General features: G+C 32.1%; 1 protein-coding gene across 4 annotated transcripts in view; it reads right to left on the bottom strand.

Moving 5' to 3' along the window:
• LOC143235053 (cAMP-dependent protein kinase type II regulatory subunit-like) overlaps window positions 1–23,367 on the bottom strand; it is a 101,763-nt gene that overhangs the window by 2,524 nt on the left and 75,872 nt on the right. For 3 of the 4 annotated variants that reach the window (XM_076472812.1, XM_076472815.1, XM_076472813.1), the window contains exons 4-12: window positions 22,204–22,287; window positions 21,441–21,482; window positions 20,899–20,963; window positions 19,360–19,516; window positions 13,311–13,412; window positions 6,319–6,393; window positions 4,120–4,185; window positions 3,166–3,217; window positions 2,230–2,298 (exon numbers count right to left, since the gene is read on the bottom strand). In XM_076472812.1, the coding sequence (XP_076328927.1) occupies window positions 2,230–2,298; window positions 3,166–3,217; window positions 4,120–4,185; window positions 6,319–6,393; window positions 13,311–13,412; window positions 19,360–19,516; window positions 20,899–20,963; window positions 21,441–21,482; window positions 22,204–22,287 (712 nt within the window). The remainder of the gene's footprint in view (window positions 1–2,229; window positions 2,299–3,165; window positions 3,218–4,119; window positions 4,186–6,318; window positions 6,394–13,310; window positions 13,413–19,359; window positions 19,517–20,898; window positions 20,964–21,440; window positions 21,483–22,203; window positions 22,288–23,367) is intronic. The other variant, XM_076472814.1, reaches the window with a different exon arrangement.

The following is a 23,367-nucleotide window of genomic DNA, read 5'->3' as shown; positions in this document are numbered from 1 at the left end:
ACAAGTACTTGATATTTTTAGTAGAAAATCTATGCCAATTTTTGAAATGTACATTTGGGGGTCTCTTGCTTACTACATAAAATTCAAGATACTGAAACTGGAGTTTATGTTGAATGCTGCATGGGTGGGAATTAAATGAAGTGGTTATGAATGCATGTCTTGGATTTTTAAACTTTACAATATTTTATATTTTCTATGGTTTTGAAATCATTTTTTACCTTAAACAGGATCTATATATTGTAACTACAGACTAAAATCTATCACGCTAAATGATTATTACACTTATGAAATAATGTTTAACCTTAAACAGAATCTAAAGAAATTATGGTTCTGTATGTATAAGGTAACTTATAGAAATGATGATGTTATTATCTTTAAAAAATATGTATATATGGAAAGTTTAAGAACCAAAGAATAACAGATAATAAACTTCACCAACTTATGAACATAGGAAACTTGTAAAGAGAAAAAATCATGGTTATTGTTTTCTTTGCAAGTTTCAATGATCAAGTCTCTCTTTTATATGACTTATATTAGTGGAGATAACTAAAGATACAGATAATGTTTTTTTCTTAAGCTCAAACCAATGCAATAGGTTACCTGAGCTTAAGACACCATGGGAAATCAAACTATTATACGACAGGAAGTAAATGAGCTTCTAACCGAAGGAGGGATTGTTGGTGTGACAAGACCTTATTTCAACATGGTTTCTTGGCTGTATGACAACATAGTTATGATAGCATACTTTGTTTTATAATAAATATCTTATTTTAACATAGTTTCTTGGTTGTATGATTACAAAGTTATGATGGTATACTTGGTTTAGTAATAAAGAACTTTTTATTAGACATTGAAAAGCAAAATAATTGTTTTTTGTATTACCATGTTATACAGTTTGGATTATGTAGGTTTTGGTTTGTAGGATTTGATATTAAGCACAAAATCAAAAACGAGCTACCTGTGTTGTATCCACAAATGGTATCACAACCTGAGTTTAAGCATTGTAAATACTGAAGACTTATTGCTAAGCCTCTGGTGGGCAATTTTCACAGCACTTAAGCAAATGTACATCATTGGATTTGCCTTAATATAATGTATAGGTTACATATCCAAAGAAATATTCATAAATGTGAAAGTCAAGAGACTGGAACACTAGTTAAACTACTTTAATCAAAACTATATATACATAATAATTATATTTTTATCATAATCTTCTATAGCACAGCAATTCACATTTTTAATTTGAAGAAGTGAAAATTGACTGCATTTAGAAATCAAATCTTTATTCATTGGATCTCAGATTTTTGCCTCATCAAAATAGAGAATTCTTATAGCCACACCTTTCAACTTGAAATGAATTAGAACTTATGGAAGCTGTTATATCATATAAAATTCTGTAACTGTCAGGATTTTTTTAAATTTTTGCACAAAGCTACTCGAGGGCTATCTGTGCTAGCCATTCCTAATTTAGCAGTGTAAGACTAGAGAGAAGGCAGCTAGTCATCACCACCCACTGCCAACTCTTAAGCTACTCTTTTACCAACGAATAATGGGATAGACCGTCAAAGTATAATGCCCCCACAGCTGAAAAGGTGAGTATGTTTGGTGCGATGGGGATGCGAACCTGCGACTCTCGGATTACGAGTCGCATGCCTTAACCCACCTGTTAGGAAGAAAACAAAATGTAAGAACTAAAAGCCTGAAACCTACCTCCCTAATAAACTGACTGGCGTTCTAATCCAAAACTTCACCTCATTAGTTTTTTAATATATAGTAATAAACAAGAAACGTAATATTTTGAGTTAAGAATATAACAACTTCACTTGGTAGGAGAAATGGGATACTTTGATTGGTTTTAATTTCTTTTACAACAATAATCACAAAACTGCAGGTGTGTAAGAATGGATTAAAATATAAAGATAAATTACTGAAATTGAAAACAACCCCCCAATAAAACAAAGTTTCTTCTAACTATCACTATAAACAACAACAACAAAGGAAGTAACAGGAAAATGAGATCATTAGCACTTGGGACACAAAATACCTGCTCAGTAAGCAAAGTCACAGCACAAATCTACTGCTATCTTAGGTTATAAAATTTACCACTCCTCAAAATAGTTTTCTCTCTTATACAAGTTTAACAATTAGGTTCTGAGCAGAACAAAGTACACTAATATTTTCACAAGGGTGCAAAATCTAATTAGTTTAAAAATATAAAAAAATACTTACATGCTAATTTTACATCACCGACTGAATAGACAGAAGCAGCTCGAGGCTTATGAGTAACAAGAGCTAGTTCTGTGAAAGTACAAATATAAATAATTTAAGCACTGTGAGTCTGATGTATAAAAATTAAAATGTTTTTTTATAATGTTTTAAAAAAAAGGCAATGAAGCTATCAATTTATCATAATATCCAAGATAATTTTACACAGCATTTACTGGTGGTTGAAATAAACAAATCATCAGTTACACTTGTAAAAATCACACAAGTTTAGCAGTTTAGTAAGAGGTAAAACATGCTAGTTTGTTATTTGTATTTCAATTTTGTACAGCACAATAAAAAATATCTCCATGAGAAGACTGAATGAAACAGTTCCATAAAATTACTTTTATGCAAAATACTAAATGTAGTTAAAGTATAATGTTTCTTTTTATATTCATGTTTAATAGTAGCTCTACTTTAAATTTCAATTGTGAGAAAAATGTCTTTAGTTTCTTACTATCCTTTGAGAAAATACCCTGAACTGCCTGAGCCGGACAAAAATAAAAGAAAAAAGGAAGGCAGTGAGTTTCTAAAACAATAATATAACAACATAAACTATAGAAATATTTATTTCCAAAGAAAATGCAGTTGTGATCAAAATGCTGATAAAACTTGATTCATTGAAAGTGTTCATAAGTAAAATGCTATTTGTTTATCCTCAACTGCTTAATGCTGAAAATTTAAGTATTGATAAATAAATACACACACAGGTACACAACTATCTGTGTTGTTCTTTAGAAAATTGCCTTTAGACACATACATTTGACAAAGCTTACTGGCATGCTCATATGAGAACCAGTTAAAAATTGAAGAAAAAAAAAAGATGTTTATCTATTTAATTTTTATTCACACAAAAATTGTGTAATATGCATATGAATAAATGCTATTGATATTTCTTACCTCCAAAGTACTGGCCTTTATTCAATTTAGATACTTCTTTCTCCTCTCCAGACTATCCATAAGAAACATAATGGGTTAAATTCATAATTTTCCAAAACTTGTCTAATTAATGTCTAGTGGTGCATCAGTTTTTATTACGGAAATACAAATTTGTACTTGTATGTTTTCAAGCTTAAACTAGTGCATTTTATGTTGTTAACCTGTTGTTTTATACACAACTAAACATTAGTATATAGCATGTTATTTCATAGGATTGCATATAAATGCTCTTAACAATTTGTAAGCAATATTTTGCCCCAAATAAATGCTAAAAATGTTCTATAACTATAGCTACATTGTTACTGTCTTGTGTGTTATGATTTAAATTATTATCTGCAAATGTAAGCTCACACTTTGAGATAAAGGTTTTTATTATTAGATGAATACTATATTTGGATTAATTTATTCTTTGATCTTTGAATGACTTTCCTTTTGCCAAACTGTTTTTTCCAATAAATTTATTAATTATTTCCAAATAGTAATTTATTAAATAAATGGATTTACGTAATTTGCTTTATTTCTTGGAGGAAGGTCCTATGTTTAAATTCTTTAATCTTTCTGACTAAAGAAAAAAACAACACAAACTGTTAATTTTCATTAATTCCAGATTTACCAGTGCTATTGTACATAAAATTAATTTAGATGATATACAGAACATTCACATGTAGTTGTTTATGAGTATCAATACCCTTAGCATTACAGAAGTTACATCATCAACAACATTACATAGATACACTAAAAACTGAATGGAGAGTAATTCTATGCCATCTACTGAAAATGGATACTAACCACATAAAACTACAACAATTCAAAATGGCTGAAGTTGTAAATGGTGAGTGTTTTTTTTTGTAGTAAATAGGTCTTACAGAATCACTAAATGAAACTCATGATGACTAATAAATCAAAATTTCTTACCTCACTGACCATCACAATTCGAACAGTACCACTCTCCACAAAATACATGCCATCTCCAACTTCACCCTTAATGGTATACAAAAATACACTTTTTCAAAATTTACACAAGAAATGAAAAATTCAATCAGTTTGGTTTGCATTTTATACATGCAAGAATTACTTCTAGTGAAAACATTTTTTGTCACAAATAGAAAAACTTTATATTATTAAAAAAATTATTCACTCTAAAAAAGTATTCATATCAATCAATACTCAAAACATTTTACTGAGCTGTAGTTTGTTTTCAATGTGAATATTGATGCATGAACAAACCTCCACAAGAATTAGAATTTTAAGACTGAGTGATATCTTGTGAACATGGGCTAAATAGTCAGGTATGAGAACTAAGGTCCAGATATAACCATTCACAATTTTGAAAAGTTGAACATGTGAAGGTCAGACAGCCATTGAAATTTATCACTAAAATGGCTTTGCCATCACTTTGAACTTAATAATGGTATTAACTACTACTCCTATAATGCATAATTAAATGAATCTGCAAAGTGCATTCAGTGGCATCATTTCTGAATTTTGAATTACTTGATCCATAGTCTGATATACTAAACCACTAGATCACATCTGGCCATCTAATAAGTATTTTGTTATAGTTATTAGAATGGTGAATTAAATCTTTTAATTTGCAATAATGCCTACCATAACAGGCAGAAAAGCCATAATATATACAAACAAGTTCTTAATAATCTATTTCTACATACACTACACAGCCAAAAGTATGTGGACACCCAACCATCACACCCATATGTGCTTGTTGAACATCTCATTCCAAAACCATGGGCATTAATATGCAGTTGGTCCTCCCTTTGTTGCTATAACAGCCTCTACTCTTCTGGGAAGGCTTTTCACTAGAATTTGAAATATGGCTGCAGGAAGTGAGGTTGGGCACTGATATTGGATGAGAAAGCCTGGCTGGCAGTCAGTGTTCCAATTCATCCCAAAGGTATTTGATACAGTTGAGGTTAGAGCTCTGTGCAAACCAGTCAAGTTCTTCCACACCAACCTCATCAAACCATGTCCTTATAGACCTTGCTTTGTTTACGGGGGGCACTGTCATGCTGAAACAAAAAATGTCCCTTCCTCAAACTGTCGCCACAAAGTTGGAAACACAATTCTCTGGAGTGTCATTGTATGCTGTAGCATTAAGACTTCCCTTCACTGGAACTGAAAAGCCTAAACCATGAAAAACAGCCATAGACCATTATTCCTCCTCCACAAAACTTTACAGTTGGCACTATGTATTTAGGTAGGTAGCATTCTCCTGGCATCCGCCAAGCCAAAATTCGTCCATCAGACTGCCAGACATCACTCCAGAGTCCAGTGTGTTTTACACCACTCCAGCAGACTCTTGGCATTGTGCATGGTGATCTCAGGCTTGTGTGTGGCTGCTCGACCATGAAAACCCATTTCATGAAGCTCCCGAAAAACAGTTCTTGTGCTGACATTGAATCCAGAGGCAGTTTGGAACTTGGTAGTGAGTATTGTAATTGTGGATAGACGTTTTTTTACTAGCTATGTGCTTCAGCAATCAGCAGTCCCATTCTGTGAACTTGTGTGACCTATTGCGTCATGGCTGAGCTATTGTTGCTCCTAGACGTTTCCACTTCACAATAAAAGCACTTACAGTTGACCAGAGCAGCTCTAGCAGTGAAAAAATTTGATAAACTGACTTGTTGGAAAGGTGGCATCCCATGACAGTGCCATGTTGGAAGTCACTGAGCTCTTCAGTATGACCCATTCTACTGCCAACATTTGTCTATTGAGATTGCATGGCTGTATGCTTTATTTTATGCACCTTTTAGCAATGGATATGGCTAAAACAGCTGAACCCACTAATTAGAAGGGGTGTCCACATACTTTTGGCCATTCAGTGCATGTATAGATAAAAATTAGTTACAGTGCTTTAAAAAATACAATATAGTAAAAGGGTATTTACTGCTCTTTAAAGATATAAAAAAAAACATATGTAAGAAAAGTATCGTGTTTTTCATTACCACTATAAATAATTAAACAGAAGCTTTTCAAACTTTTTATTTGCAGTAGTAAAAGAAAAAATAATTCCTATGAATATATGATACTAGATATTTGTGTGAAATTTAATGGAACTAAACTGCAAGACTTCTTGAGGGTAGAAAAATTACTCACTTGTTTAATAATGGCCATATCATCTTTGTAAGATTTTGGCATCAAAGCATCACATAAGTTCATTCTTTCATATGGCTGAAAATCAAGATTCATTTCTTATAACATTTTTAGTATTCTTAAGTATCAAAAAGTAAATGTACATAAACAAGTTTTTCTTTACTTAAAAGAAATAAAAAAAATGTGTAAAATATAATCCTATTCTCATAATCCTTCAGTTTCTTTACATCAGAGAACACTGATGGAAGAGAACAAAGATTGCAAGTGCACAATTACATTAAATTCTAGGTTATATATTTATCTTTATTAAATACAAAAAATAATAAAGTGTGCTTGTGTGTTTCGAATTTCACACAAAGCTACATGAGGGTTATCTGTGCTAGCCCTCCCTAATTTAATAGTGTAAGACTAGAGGGAAGACAGTAAGTCATCATTACCCACTGCCAACTCTTGGGCTATTATTTTACTGATGAATAGTGTGATTGACTGTCACATTAACATATCTGGAAATATCACTGCTACAAAAAGTTGACCATATAAAATTTGCTACTGGAAAGGACGACATACTGATCGTAGCAAAGCCATGTGAAAGTCTGCTGTTAGAAGGTTTAAACATATAAAAGTCTGCTGCCAGAGAACTTGGTGTAAAAGAAAGGTTGATCATTATATATTTAAAAAAAAATGGCTGGTGTGGGTAGAGAAAGCTTTAAATATATAATTTTCTCTACAAGTGGGTTTTCTCGTCATCACAGAAAGGTTGATCATGTAAAAATTAGCTGTTAGAAAACTTAAACTTTATTAAATTTTACCATGTGAGAGTTTGTTATAAAAAAAGTTCTCTATGAAAATTTAGTGCTAGGAAACTTGACTGTAAGAAAATTTAACCAGCTGAAAAGTATGCTGGTAGAAAATTTAAGGATTTGAAACTTTATTGTTAGAAAAATTGTTAAATAGAAATGTTGACCATGTGACAATTTGTTGTTAGAAACTTTCACTCTAAAAAAGTTAACTAAGTGAAAGTTTGTTGCAAGAAAATTTAAATGTGGGAGAGTTGCTAGTGAACTTGAAATTTATAAAATTTACCTTGTAAATGTTTGTTGCAAGAACACTTGACCTAAGAAAATGTTAGTCATATCAAAGTTTGCTCTTAGAAAACTTGAAGTACAAAAAAAATTGATGTTGTGAAAGTTTGCTGTTATAAATATCAGAAATTATCTGGGAGATCACTTACTTTGAGGACACCAAAAAGAATAAAAAAAAAAAAGATTTGAAAAATAAATTACAGTGATAAACAGGAAAATGTCAGTGTATGATAACATATACAATAAACAGTTTGACACATGCATTTTTCTTGAACATTTCTGTGAGATAAATCTTCTAAATAACTTTCCTTCACAGTAAATTTTCACAGAATTTCTTAACCCTATTGCTACATGTCACAAGTCAAAGGCAATGTCAAGACTGTTATGTCGCATTCAAAATTTATAAATGTTTGTCAATAAAGTTTGATATTAAATTGTAGATTATACTTTAAAGTTTAGTGTGACCCATTAATTAATTTCTTTATTTAAAAGTAAATATTATAACTGAAACCCTAATTATTGGTTTTCTGTGTTATATGGTATGCTGAATTAATTCAACTTAAATTTTCGTAATCTCCAAATATAAAGTGTATAGGTTCTTACAAATAAATAGCTCAAATTACTTATACTGATGAGTTAAAATATCAAATAATAACCTCCTCTCTTTTCTATTTGCTAAGACATTGCTCATGTGCTAAATTAATCACAATATTTACAATTACTTTCATCTAATGCATGTGAATAATCAATTTAAATCTCAGAATGCCCCCTAGTGGCTTTTCAAACCATTTTCAAGTACAGCATCATCATTATCATTCTTTTGATACAAATATTCACACTGGTAAATTGAGTCTTTTGTTTGCTTGAAATTGCATACTTTTTAAGACCCAAATACAGCTAAGTTACTAAGCTTGATAAAGTACTATGAAATATTATTGTATCAATATTGCAATTTATGATTTTTTGTTTATTTCAAATGTATACATAAAATCTAAAAAAAGATCATTTCATTTCACATCTTTCACATGCAAATTTTATAAGGTTTAGCAACCTAAGATAAGCAGCAAATGAATACAAAAGTCATAATTAAAAGATATAATTGTTTGCTTTACTTCTTTACTTGTTGTTCTATGTTTTAACAAAAATAAGTTTAAGAACTTATTTATAAGTAGTAATAATACATATACATATATAATGTATTAAAACCATACTATGAGTGTATTTTACAAAATACTAGCCCACTAAAACACAGCCAAGACCGTCGATTGATTGATTGATTTCGTGTTTTATGGCACAAAGCAGCTAGGCTATCTGTGCTAAACACCAGGTAAAAATGGTAAAATAAAGTAAATGTAGTAAAATACATAAAAGGGAATGAAGGAAAAACAGAAAAAGTATAAAATCAATGTTGACACCTAGTCTACAATGTTAAGAGAGAAAACAGAGTAAGAGAAGTTGTAAAGAACTTTCTCTAGCATAATGGTAATGATCATAACCCGCCAGGAAGACTAACAGATAAGTACAAGAACCACCGTCAGTCACCTAAAGTTGGCCTTTCCAGTCCTGGTTCCAGGTTACATTGTCATAACAGCCATTATCAAAAGGTAAAGTAATAAAAGTTTTAAAAGACATGTAGCAAAATTGTAATAATAATTAGCCAAATGTCTGGTAAAAAGGTAAAAGTAAAGTAAATGAAGTAAAATACATAAAAGGAAATGAAGGTAAAAACAAAACAGCAAGTACAAACATAAAATTGCATAAAACCAATGTTGACATCCAGTCTACAAAGTTGTAAAGGACTTCCTGCAGCAGAATGGTAATGATCATAACCTGCCAGGAAGACTAACAGGTGAGTACAAGAACCACCGCCAGTCACCTGAAGTTGGTCTTTCCAGTCCTGGTTCTGGGTTATGTGTCATTATGGCCAGTACCAAAAGGTAAAGTAATAAAAGTGTTAAAAGACTTGCAGCAAAACTGTAATAACAACTCACCAGGATGACTAACGGGTAGTTCAAATGGATAGTTCAAACACCAGCGTTAGTCACCTGTAGTTGGCCTTTCCAGTCCTGGTGTCGAGTTATTTAATGTTCTGGGCATTTTCCAATTTCAAATTGAACTAGAGAGATTGAGACTCTTAAAAGGGAACCACAATTAAAAAGGTGTAAGGAATAAATATCAAACACTTAAATGAGATTAAAAAGATTAATGGCCATTAAAAAACTAAAAACTTTATCAAGGTGGACAGTGTCACCGTCACCAATAACACTGTCCAATGTTACGGACAAACCTTGGGACAAAACATGTTTAAAATAGTGCTATTGTTGAGAGTTGTAACTATGGCAAGAAAGTAAAATATGGTTTACTGTGATTTGAGTGTTACATAAACTACACGCTAGTGCAACAGTTCCAGATAAAAGAAAACGACGGGTTAAAAAACTGTGACCAATGCGTAGTCTAGTTAGAACAACTTCCTTCTTCCCAACCTTATGGAAGCTAGACAGCCAAAGCCCAATATAGGGTTTTATTTGGAAAAGCTTCTTGTTGCGTTGCTCACTCCAAGTGGACTGCCAGCTGGTACGGAGCCGAGCCTTGAATACAGGACCATAGTCCATGTACGGAATAGACAGTGGTGATAGTGTCAGAGTAGATAGACTTAGCTGCCATGTCTGCAAGCTCGTTCCCGCGAATACCAATGTGGCCTGGTGTCCAGAAAAATTGGATAGAAGTAGATGTTAATGAGAAATGGGCCAGTCGGTTTTGAATATCAGAGAGAACAGGGTGTGAGCCAGTGTGATGCGATTCATGGGCCAGTTGAGAACTAAGCGAGTCAGTATAAATATTGCAGTTGGAGTACTGCTTAGCTTCAATATGATCCAGGACAAGAGATATGGCGTACAGTTCAGCAGTGAACACAGAAGCTGTAGAGGGGATTCTGTGTGCAACTACTGAACAGCAACAAACCATGGCAGAGCCCACAGAGTTACCTGATTTGGAACCATTCGTATAAATTGGAATGGAAAGATTGTTCGAAAGATGTTCAGTAAATAAAAGACGGTACTTCCAATCAGAAGTATCTGCCTTTCTCAGATGACTTAAAGAAAGGTCACATTTGGGGACTGTAATAAGCCATGGTGGAATAGGTTGACCAGTGGATTCTGCAATGTTATCCAAGAACAGACCCAATTCATCCAACTGCGTCTGGAGGCCAAAAGGAGCAATGGCAGATCATCTGTTCTGAAAAAAGTATGCCCCACTGAGGAAGGAAAACACATCCCCAGGTGGGATGCTTTGGTAAGGAACGAAGTTTCGAAAAATATAGTAAAGACAGTTGCAAATGGTGAAGTTGCAGAGAAGGTTCACGAGATTCTACTCATAAGCTTTGAACAGGGGAGATGCGGAAAGCTCCAGTGCAGAATCGAAGTCCTTGATGATGAATGGGGTACAGCATCTTTAAGGCCGAGAGTCTGGTAGAGCCATAGACCATTGATCCATAGTCGAGTTTCAATCGAATAAGAGGACGATATATCTTTAACATGGAACATCTATCCGCTCCCCAACTGGTGGTAGAGAGGACATGGAGGATGTTCAGTGCTCTTGCGCATTTGACCCGTAGCTGCTTTAAGTGTGGTATAAAGGTCAGCTTACGGTCAAAGATAAGCCCCAAGAACTTGGTCTCAGGGACCACTGGCAGCGAAACTTCGCTGATACGGAGTTCAGGATCAGGGTGAATACCCCGTTGGCAGCAAAAGTGCATGCAAATGGTTTTAGAGAGAGAGAAATTAAGGCCATTTCTGTGGTCCATTTCAGTACACAATTGACGGCTATTTGTAGTTGCCGCTCAATATGTTTCATGTTTGACGACTGACAAGAGATGTGAAAGTCGTCGACGTAGAGCCCCAGTGCAACAGTGAGAGGGAGTTGTTGAGTGATGGCATTTATCTTTATATTGAAAAGTGTGACACTCAAAACACAACCCTGAGGGACCCCAAGTTTCTGTAGAAAAGAACGGGAAAGTGTCGAACCCACACAAACTTGGAATCTCCTGTCCATTACAAAATTTTTAATAAACAGGGGTAAATGGCCATGTAACCAATATATATGGAGGTATCACAAAATGCCATACCTCCATGTTGTGTCATAAGCCTTCTAAATGTAAAAGAATATTGATACAAGATGTTGGTGTTTGAGAAAGGCTTCTCTGATTGATGTTTCAAGTTAAATTAGGTGGTCCGTCCTGAAGTGCCGTCGTTGGAACCCACACTTGGTGGGTGAGAGGAGGTTGTTTAATTCGAGGAACCAAACAAGATGAGCATTAACCATCCTCTCTAAGGTCTTACAGAGACAGCTCATCAAAGCAATTGGACGGTAGTTTGAAGGAATCTTGGGATCTTTCCCAGGCTTAGAGAAAGGTAAGATAATAGTCTGGCACCAGGCTTTGAAAAAAACATCCTCCTACCAGACCCGGTTAAAAACAATTAGAAGAATATCAAGAGAAGCAGGAGAGAGATAGCGCAGCATGTCATAGTGAACATCATCAGGTCCAACAAATGTACTGCCAGACCAATGAAGGGCCATTTTCAGTACCACCAGAATAAAGGGACGATTATAGTCAAAGAGACAGTCAGTTCAAAAGGAAAGAGGTGAACACTCTGCCCAAGTCTTGATGGCCAAGAAGGCAGCCATGACAGATCACTTTGTAAAGGAGAGTATTATATTTTTGAATATGGTAACATGAATGCACACACACACTATCATTGTAATTGCTATAATGTTAGGCAGGGACTGTTGAAAGGTGAATATAATAAAAATAACCACCATATATATGTATATGTATAATGTTATGACATTTAAGTTATTCATAATAAACATTTGTGTTTTCACGTTATAATTTGTAAACATTCTAAAAAATAAGCATAACTTACATTTATTTCAAAATTTTTTATAAAGGTTATAAAGTTGGTCAAACAGAACCAACCCACACAGAGACACATTTGTAAAAAAAAATAGATAAAATATAAAGTTTTCTCAAAAATATTTGTTAATTATCTTAAGGTTATTAAAATTTTGCAAGTAAAACGTGAAAATCTTCGAATGCATAAAAGTATTTTTAATCTTAAAATCAAAATTTCTTTGCATGTTGGATTGTCAACATTCTGTGTACAGTAACACAGTGGTATATATGCAGATTTAAACACTCAAATCTAGGTTTTTATACCCATGGTGGGTAGCGAACAAATAGCCCATTGTGTTGCTTTGTGCTTAACTTCAAAACAAACAAACAAACCAACATCCTGAAAGAAAACAATTACGATAAAATATTCAATTAAAAAACCTTAATAGTTAATTCAAAAACCTAATGTTTTCTGTATGAAAGCCTTGTAATGTTTACCAATAATCTGCAAAATTTTACAAAGATATACATATACTGTCAAACATCAAAGTATAATTACTCTCATGGTTCCTTTTATGGTTACGAGCTGGGTGAATTCCACCCAACCCCTAATGGAAGGCTTAAAAAAATAATACTTGCAAGTTTCTCACAACATGATTAGTAACAAAACTTTTGAAACGCTGAATTATCTAAAATACCAATCATACAAGTACCACTATTAGTCTCAAATGCCATAGACTAGAGAGATCCTGCTGTAACACATCTTGTAATATGAGATTGTTAATTTTATATACACTACTTAAGAATTACATCTTATTTATTATAAAATATTTACAATGCTAAATTTCTGTTAATACATTAAGTGTTAAAAACGTTACACATATGCTAATTTTCTGAATACAGAGATAGGGCAAACAGCATATTATGACCATTATTAAAACAATATTAGACAACTTTAATAAAGGAAAAGGAATATTTGATCAATATGATGGTTTCCTTGGAATCATGAAAATGATGCTCACATTCAAAAACTGCAGCAATGGCACTCCTTCCAAAAGTGTTTCATATTCTTTCCTCTTTTTGAAGGCACTCTTCAGAATGATTTTTCTAAAAACTTGTCGACTCTGAATTAACCAAATTCAAGAGGAATTACATTTTAATGACTTTCTACAGAAACAATTCTATACCATACAAGTTTTAGATAAGCTTTCAATATACAGGGTGTTCAAAAAGTCACTGTGCACTTATATATTTATTAACAGGCATATTTCAATATAGAATACAGGAGGTAAATATGAATGACAATTATAAACAATGTTGAAAGTGACCCTCGTTAGCATCAATACAGGTTTGAATCCTTCTTATTTTGTTTCTAAACACTGCTATCAGTTGCTGGCTTAAAATAAACTGAATGAATGCTGTTATAAAACTGCACAGTGACTTTCCAAACACCCTGTATTTTAAGCTTCAGAGATAAATGAGGTTAATATTTGTTGGAGACAAATATCTAAAATATTATGAGTAATATACGATATGAATTGGAAAGAATGGAACTATTCATAAAATACAGTAACAATCATGTATCAACTTGACTTGACTCTCAGTTAGAGGACTTGGATCCTGAAGTTTATTTTTACTGCTTTAATAACTTTTCAGTCAACATAGAGTTATATTAAAAAGAAAGCTTTATCACACAGTAGATAAATGTTATTTTACAAAATTACCAGTGAACAAATTTTATGTATTATGTAAATATTATTACACAATATATGAGCAACATCACACTTTACTTTCAGTGAATATAGATATACATTTCAAAATGAAAAGCCATTCTGTTATTTACAAAGTGCAAAAATGGTATAAAAAATGAAGAGTTCTAAAAATAATTGATAAAATAGTCTTGACAGCTCAAAGACCACAGAAAAATTTAAACTATACTCAAGAATAACTCATCTAATTAAACAAGCTATTCATAAAAACCAAACATTATTGAGCCCCTTTATCATCTGTGGAAAGTTTTTCTTCAGTTACCATAGTGATGCTTTGAACAAAACAAACATACATGTCCAAATAATATCTAGCCTGGAGATGATAAATGATTAGTGGCAAAGTCATTTTGGTATAATATAACTGTCAGCAAACAATAAGGCCACAACAGAAAAAAAACAAAAACAATAGGATTTCACAAGTTGCTTGAAGAAAAATAAAATATGCCACAATACTGTGATTTGAATTACTGGTTATTAATTATGTACACACAGTAAAACAATTACTTTAGTGATAACAATAATGACTGAATATACAGTACTATGCAAAAGTGTTAGGATAAGAGAATATTTTGTCATTCTTTCCATTTTATGGTGCTAATTCTTCATAGTTACTATAGAATAATAATGATTCACTGATCCCTAATGACAAATGAAAGAGCCAGGCTGAGTATATTTATCATTCTATAGAATTCCCATGTACTTGAACCAAGGACATGTCATAAGGGGTCTGCTTGAATGAACATACTGAAATAACTGTCATGTTGTGCTGTCCATGAAGCATCTTAACTATATAGAAAGAAGCTATGGTACCAGTATATGCTAGAAGTTATAATCTGGGATGATGAGAAAACCCATTTGTAGAGAAAATTATACATTTAAAAATGGCTGGTATGTGTAGAGAAAGCACTAATAGAGGAGCGAGCATTGTTTCGACCTTCTTCGGTCATCGTCAGGTTCACAAAAAAAGGGTTACTGACTGGTAGCTGACAATGACTGAAAAAGGTTGAAACATCGCTCACTCCTCTATTAGTGTTTTCTCTACCTATACCAGCCATTTTGGAATATATAATTTTTTGCTAGAAGTTATAATTCTCCTATACTAAAAATGTATTTTTGTTAGGTACTTCCCTTAGCTCACAAGACTAGCTTTTCCTGTTTGGTGCTGCTCTCTCTACATACAAACTTTTTTTATAATGCATGCCACAAGCCTTCTGCACCCTCTCTCTTGGAATAAAATATTCCAACATGTCTCTTATACAGACCAACATATGTCATCTCTCCACCAACAGGAGAGTACCACTGTCTATGTGCCATTATCATAACATTACTTCAAAGTTTGGTAGAAGACAAGCACCAGAAGATTGCAGGAAGGAAGGTGGAAAGTGTGAATGGAAGAAAATACCTATCGTAAATACATTTTAGGCATAGGAAAATCATAAATTCTGATATTGTATTTCCTCCACATACAAGATTAACTTGAGTCTCACAATTAAAAAGAACAAAAGCCAGATGTGAAGTGTTGGATGTAGAACTTGCAACTTTGGTTGATGAAGAACGTTGGGAAATAAGAGGAGAGGAACAAGAGGAAAATTGTAACTAGATTATGCATGGAAATCACAGTTGAGCAAGCTAGTAATGAGCAACCAGAAGGACTTCGTATAAAGCAGTATGGATGGAGGAAACTACCCGATGAAGTGGTCAGATAGTAGGATAAATATAAAAGAACTTGTTTGACCAATCTTGATTGAAGGCATATATAGTCAAAGCTCAAGAATGGGGAACAGAGGACTAGAACAAACATAACTGGTGACAGAGGTAGGTAGGAAATGCAATGATATGATGGTGCCACATCAATCATGAAACCACTGTAAAACAAGGTGATGAAGGGACCACACTGGTGGGTAAACTAGAAACTGTTGGAAAGAAAACCCAGCAAGACGTTAAAAGCATTTGGTATATGACACACTATTAAATGAATATGATGATCGTGGGCCCAAAAGTGGATATCCAAGGGAGTAAAATAAAAGATATTAACAGGGTTCACCTTTGGTGATTGATATGAGTCACCACTCTGTAATTGTTAAAGTGAATCATGACCAAACAGCCCCTGGAAGTAGAAAGAAAATTATCAAAAGCCCAAAGAATATGAAGGACAGTTCAAGGACATTTATGTGAAAAGAATGTTCCTCCCCAGATCAACAACCTGAAGCCACTCAGTGGTCAACCAATGAATCTCAAATATGACAAGATGCATCATTGAATAATGTAAATCTGGCTGAGGGATGCCCACCAAAATATGAGCCTTGTGGATGAGAATGCTCTGAGAAAGGAATATGCAGGTAAACATTGCCAACCTCCACCTTGGTTATCCATAATCAATGCATTCCTGCCTCATGTTCTGAGACGGAACAGCCAATGACCAGTCTCCGGTCCACAGTCTTTTTAAGAACTACACATGCGAGGGGAATAAAAAAAAACAAATGTGTGGAATAGTTTTGAGAGGCTGTTGGGTAATGAGGTCTTGTATCACCTCAGAAAGATGCTGGCATGAAAAGGAATCTTGAGGAGGAGAAAAGTTAACAGGCACAACAGGTAAGTGAAGAAGAGAAAGAAATAGGAAGGCAAAACCTCTGGCAATACTCCGTGAACCCAAACGTCAGACATTAAAGGGCTCCACCAATGAAAGAAGGTTGCCAGAACTAAACCAACTGGGTAGTCACCAAAACTAAAAAAGGAAAAAAAAAAAAACTAGGAAGGGGAGATTCAGGAGAAAGAAATAGTTGCCACACTCAGATACTACTGGAACAAACAGGCTACCAGATGAGAATGGGTGGATTTTAGTTGGACTGAAGTGAACCTCAATTAATAAAGACTAGAAAACCATGTCAAATGTATACAGCCTCAAAATCACGGCCATAAGAAGATCCTGTAGATAAGTAGCCAGGAGATGTGTCCATGACAATATGACACCATGACCCAAAGATCCCAACAACAAAGAAATGATGTTTGCAGGGCCAGAGCTGAAGATGTCCCAGGAAACCCTTCAGGGTTTCTATGAAGAGCCTTGGATAAGAGATGGATTGATGAAAGGTATCACAACAGAGTTGTCATGGTAAAACAAAGACAGGAATACTGGGAACCTGTTAGATGCACAGTCAAATACTTCTATAAGACATATGTCGTAAGTGCAAATTACTTTAATATACAACTGGAGTTATACAAGGTGTTCGGAAAGTCACTGTGCACTTATATATTTATTAACAGACATGTTTCAATATAGAATACAGGAGGTAAATATGAATGACAATTATAAACAATGTTGAAAGTGGCATAAATACAGCAGGCCTGGATCCTTCTTATTTTGTTTCTAAACACTGCTATCAGTTGCTGGCTTGAAATAGACTGAATAAAATATGATTACAAAACTGCACAGTGACTTTCCGAACACCCTGTATTATGTAGATACATTGAGTCCACCACAAAGAAACCAAGTATTAGTAAAATACAGGTAATGGAAATGCTAGGTAGTGTAATATGCTATACATGGGGAGTAAAGTAAATGCAGATAAACATGTAAACAAATGAACAAAATATTTAATGATATAACACAATGTTCCTTTACTTTACTGGTTGGCTCCTTATTCACAGTAAGATTATAAGTGCTAGAATGAAGAGGAATTTCCTAAAACATCAACACAGGACAGGAATAATGAGATCCCACATTTTCAAGTTAAAATAGGGTATCTTACAATCCTTAGTCTACCAACTTCATTGATCATTCCAAATAAACACATTCAAGGGAAAGAGTCAAGAGGGTCTCCAATTCATACTAACTTGTACAAGTATCTGTATCACTCTTTAAGATGGACATAGATAAGCCTGAGAGGATGGGGTTGGGGGGCAACACAGACAAAGGCTAAAGCTTGTAATACAATGTATATAAAAGAATTTATGTATGTTTATAACCTTTGTACATGTTCACCTGGGGGATACAAACTTACATGTAACTCTTGAAAAATTAATATATTCAAATTAAGACATATTATAAAGTAATTAGAAATAGGTAAAATATAATGACATCAATGTGTCAGGCCTCCAAAGAGGCTGTTATATTATTGTACAAATTATATTTTACCTTGCAGGTAATATAAAATTGATCTACTTTATTTAAGCTTTCTTTGATGTGCACTGAAAAGTCTACCTAAAACATGATTAATTCAATTGTAAACTATTTTTCATATGTTATTTTTAATTTATATTATGAATCTGTACCTATCTAGATATTGATCAATGATAATGCAAAATTGTACATTTCATAAGCTCAGACTCATCCAAGTCAACTATCTTAAAATAAAATTATTTTCATAATTTTTATACAAATATCTAAACTATGAGAAATCGATTAAACTAGGACTGATCAAGTAACACTGAAAGTATAAAATGTTACTTTAAAGACATGGCAGTCATTGCAGTTTCAGTTTCTCAACTTGAAACTTGGAGTTTTAATAAAAAGGAAAAAGGTTGCTCTAGCAACAAAGCAGTTTACGTTTCATGTATATTGTAAACATGCCTTTGATTTAGTTGCTGAATGCAATTTTTCACCATATGCATACAAAGCTTAAATATACAGATATATTGCATCTTATGTCATAAAATCTGTCTGATGCCTTATGACCTGCACATATACAATTGTACATCACAAATAAAATAAATACTTGTTTTTAGAAAAAATATGCAGCTTTGAAACTAATCATTTTTTTGTAGTCACATGATATAATGAAAAAAGAAGCTATGTGTAGTCCTACTTTTGTGTTAAAAAAAGTTTATTAATCTATAAATATTTAAATTACCTGAGCAAGTAATACAATCAAGTGTAAAAATACCAAACATGCACACATACACACACTGTCATAATGAATTTTGATTAAGACTAGATTCTTGTACACTAAGATATGCATTTCACCTCTCATACCTTAAATTCAAAAACCACAACAAAAAGAAATCCAACCAAAGAAGCCAGACACTATTTAAATGCATATTCAGAATATCAGTATGTTTGAAACAGTATATTACAAATTTAAAAGGAAACATTTTTTAAAAACATTTTTCTTTAAAATGTACAAATTCCACAATTAACTAATTTCTCCCGAGTCTTCCGACACTTTGATATTTATTCTACTAACTTCTTGGATATATTTATTGACCCTTTTTTCCCTTTTCTTACTTTACATATGACCTAAAAAATATTCTGAATTAAAACTTTGATTCACATTGCAAAGATTCAATCATTCAAAAAAATTACCATAGCCCAAAGGGATCCATCAGTTGCAGCCTTGATTGTAGCTGCACGAGGCTGGTTGTACATCAAAGCTAGTTCACCAAAACTTCCAGTGTTATCGTATTTTCCCACAAATTTTTCATGTTCTTGATCTGTATTGACATAGATATTGTAGATTCCACTAATTAAAAGAGAAAAAGAAAATTATTAATATAATACACAAACAGAGTATTTGTGATATGAATTAAACACTGAAATAATAAAGTAAGAACAAGAGAGAGACTAATTACTGTTGAAATAATTGTGTGCTCATAATGTATAGTTAGCACAAAGGTTACAAAGAGTTTAACTATTGTAGCTCCATCTTCAGAACAGCTGCACTTTTTCTAAATGTTTCACTTTTTATCATTGTATATTATTGATAGTGACTGACTTAGTTATTAACATCTCCATATGCTACCATGAATTAATGTTGCTTTGACCAAGGTTAATGCTATAATTTTAGCCAAACACGCCAACTTATTTAGCCAAAGTTTATCCTTTCTTGTTAAAATTTCCTTTTTCTCTCTTGCTATATATTTTTATTATTTACTATTATTGCAATGATTAAAAAGAATAAATAAATTGCTAATTCTTAAAAATAGATATTTAGTTTAAAACCTGTACTCTACAATAGAAGAAAAAATATTTTGAATGAACTGCGTAACTGAAACTTTTTTGTAACAAAACAATCATCAATTATGTTGAGAAAAACTTTAAAACATATCTGAAGAGGTTTCTTAGAAATCCAAAGAGCAAACGACAAGTTACACCAATATGATATGTGGTCATATTTAGAACAATTAATTTTATATTTATTTTTTAGCACTGAAGGAATTTATTTTAACAGTACTCCATGTCATACAGAATATCTACAAGAGATAGTAATGCTACAAAGCAAGCTAATGTAGTTACATTAACACTAAGATTAAATATACACAAACATACCTCTAAAGTGTTACCTACTGTTGTATTTTATGTTTGTGTTGCATGTAGTAAACATTATTCTTTTCTAAAGGGATGGTTAAATTAATGAGAAAAATATTATGTATTTAAGACATTATGGAAAATTTCCCATGATAAGTTCTTGTAGATTTGAGCTGATAGCCTTGCAAATGTTTAAACAGATGTTAATACTAGGATCAAAGATAAAGTTTCTTAAACAGTAAGTCATTGTTCTATTCATATTTTGGATGCTGAGATAAAAAATGCAAAACAATTCACTACATTTCTATTCACTTTTACATACTAATATAAGTTTCTCTTTAACTAATACTATTGAAATATATTTTCATAAAGTTAATGATGATGTTTCTCCAACCAATCAGTGGCATCTAGCAGAATACTAAAGCACACAAAAGATCTATCTCTTTTAGGTTTATTGTTACAACATTCTCAAATAATTTTAATGTTTTCTCAGACATGCATGATAGAATTTGAGAATTTTCATATTTCTCTCTTTTTATCTTTACACTTCTTTCTATCATTAGCAGTGCAAACTATACATATAGAAACAAATATAACCTTTGTATAACATAAAAGTTATCTCCATCATCTCCTTGACGAATAACAACTTCTCCCATCTGAACCTAGAAGTAATTCAATATGTTTCTTTAAGCTATGAATAAGTGCCACTGATGAAGCATCAAGCTTATTACAATTATTAACAAGGCATGAAATGATAAAGTATAACTAAATTAATCAGAATAACCAAAAATAACATTTATTACAGATTATAAACAAACCAAAATAATTTGAGGATATCATGCATGTTACTGTACGAAAAACATTCAATTTAGTATTTAAAATTAAGTTTTCTTTTTTCTTAAACTACTTCATTGAAAGAAAAAGTTTGTAAAATTTCTCAAACTAAATGCTGGCTTCAGAATGACAAAAACTAGAACCTAATCTTCAAATTTCATATATACAGAGTAGTAATTAAAATAAAATGAAATAGAATTAACATTCTACCTGAAGTTACTTGATTGGAAAATGTGTAAATACACATGTGAAAATTAAAACATTTATGCACACAACAAATAAATAGTCAGAAAATATATTCTTACCTTTTTCTCAAACATAGCATCCAATACTTCCTGAACTTGTTCCTAACAAACACAATAAGATAAATATTCCACCAAATCAGTAAACTTAAAAGTTTTACAATACTTAAACAACTACTTTCAAAATTATGAATATAGAAGTCATTCACCTGTTGCCATTTGATTAAAAAACAATAACTAAAATTAATATTTTAAGTATTTATTTGAAGCTTAATCACTTCACTCATAACAAAATTGCAAATTCTTGCTCTTTACTTATACATTGTATACTGTAGTTATATGGGATTTCACCTAATTTAACCATTGTGAATTTATTTGTCAACAATGTTTAACTCTAATACAAAAAATAATCGTTGTTACCTTCAAATTTTCTAAAATTCTTATGCATATATCAGTTGAAAGCTGAGTAAGAGTGTGTTATTACATTTTATTTTGATTTATAATATCCTAAATGGAAATTACATATAATAAAAAAAGATATTTTATTCACTGAATTTATAATTTTACAGAGAACATTCTTGGTAACAAGTTTTTTTTTATTTTCAATGAAAAGCATTAAAATATACATAAGTTTTTTTTCAAATGTATCTATGTATCAAATGGAACTATCAAATAACATTACTCTGTTAGACACCAGGAGTAAAAATTATACAAGCCTTTCTTCTTCTCATTGAATAACATTTAGTTGAATATTGATTCTTTACATGCTTCCTGTAAATATATTTGAATTGACTGTTTTTTTAATCTTGCTGTTATCTCTAGCTACCTGCTCAAGTGATCGAAATAAAAGAATATTTCTAACTGCTTCTGCCAGCTGTTGCCTTTGCTCATCAGACTTAGGATAAACAACCTGCAATTATAAATTAAATAAACATTATTGAAGGTTATATCTTTTTGTTTCAGCTTAGAAGTTAAGCAACATTTGACAATAAACATCTAAAAGTTTTTATATCTAAGCTCCATTGGTTGATTTTCAAAACAATGTTAGCATGAGGAAAACAAGTACCCATAAGTATAAACTTGTTTATTGAAACTTAAGTATATATCACCTTTCAAGGCACCAATATCTAACATGAAACCAGTTCTGAACAATGGTGTCTTTCATAGCCATCTAACACCAAAATAATATGATAAACCTGGGAAGGTCACAGCAGACAAGCCTTATGAAATGTTGTAAAAAAAAAAGATTAATTACATACAACAACTAAGCATTGTTTTAAATTTATGAACAAAAACAACAAATGAAATCAAAGTTTTGAATGATGTTCTACTAACAAATACCTTTCTGCACTACAGCATAATTAACAACAACAAAAAGTTAAAATATAACTGGGGAGGTGAAAATGTAAGTATGATAAATTTACAAATATAAATAATTAAAAACTCAGATTATCAATACAAATTCTTAAGTTTTAAACAGTATTATGGGTATGTAAAATAGCTTAAAGATTTTAAAATGGTATTTCACACAAAAATCATACACTTGCAGCAAATTAGCAAAGAGAGAAAGAACTGACAGATATTTTTATGTCTATTATTTAAATATAAGAAAAAAAATACCACTATAATATGTTCTTTCACTGGACAGTTCTTTTAAATCTTTTGAGAAAAAAAATGTAAAAGTCCAGTCCATGTATTCATAACTAATTCATTTTTGAATGGCATTTGCTACAGGCTATATTCACATGACATAAGATGTAGGCCGAGTTCAAAAATAAACTTTCTGATATAAACTCTAAAATTTCTAGGCATAGTAAATTAATAATGCTTGACAGAAATATATTTGATCAACCTTATTTTTGTTTATTGATCTTTTGAAAATCTTTTGATCATTACATTATCATTAGCAGTTCCCTCAAGCTACATCTAAGTTACAGCATTGCAAATTTAGTTTAAAATAATACCTAATAATTTATCAATCATTTATTTT

The sequence above is a fragment of the Tachypleus tridentatus genome, chromosome 12 (assembly GCF_004210375.1).
Source record: "Tachypleus tridentatus isolate NWPU-2018 chromosome 12, ASM421037v1, whole genome shotgun sequence".
NCBI lineage: Eukaryota > Metazoa > Arthropoda > Merostomata > Xiphosura > Limulidae > Tachypleus > Tachypleus tridentatus.
This window is presented reverse-complemented; position numbering and strand designations above follow the sequence as displayed.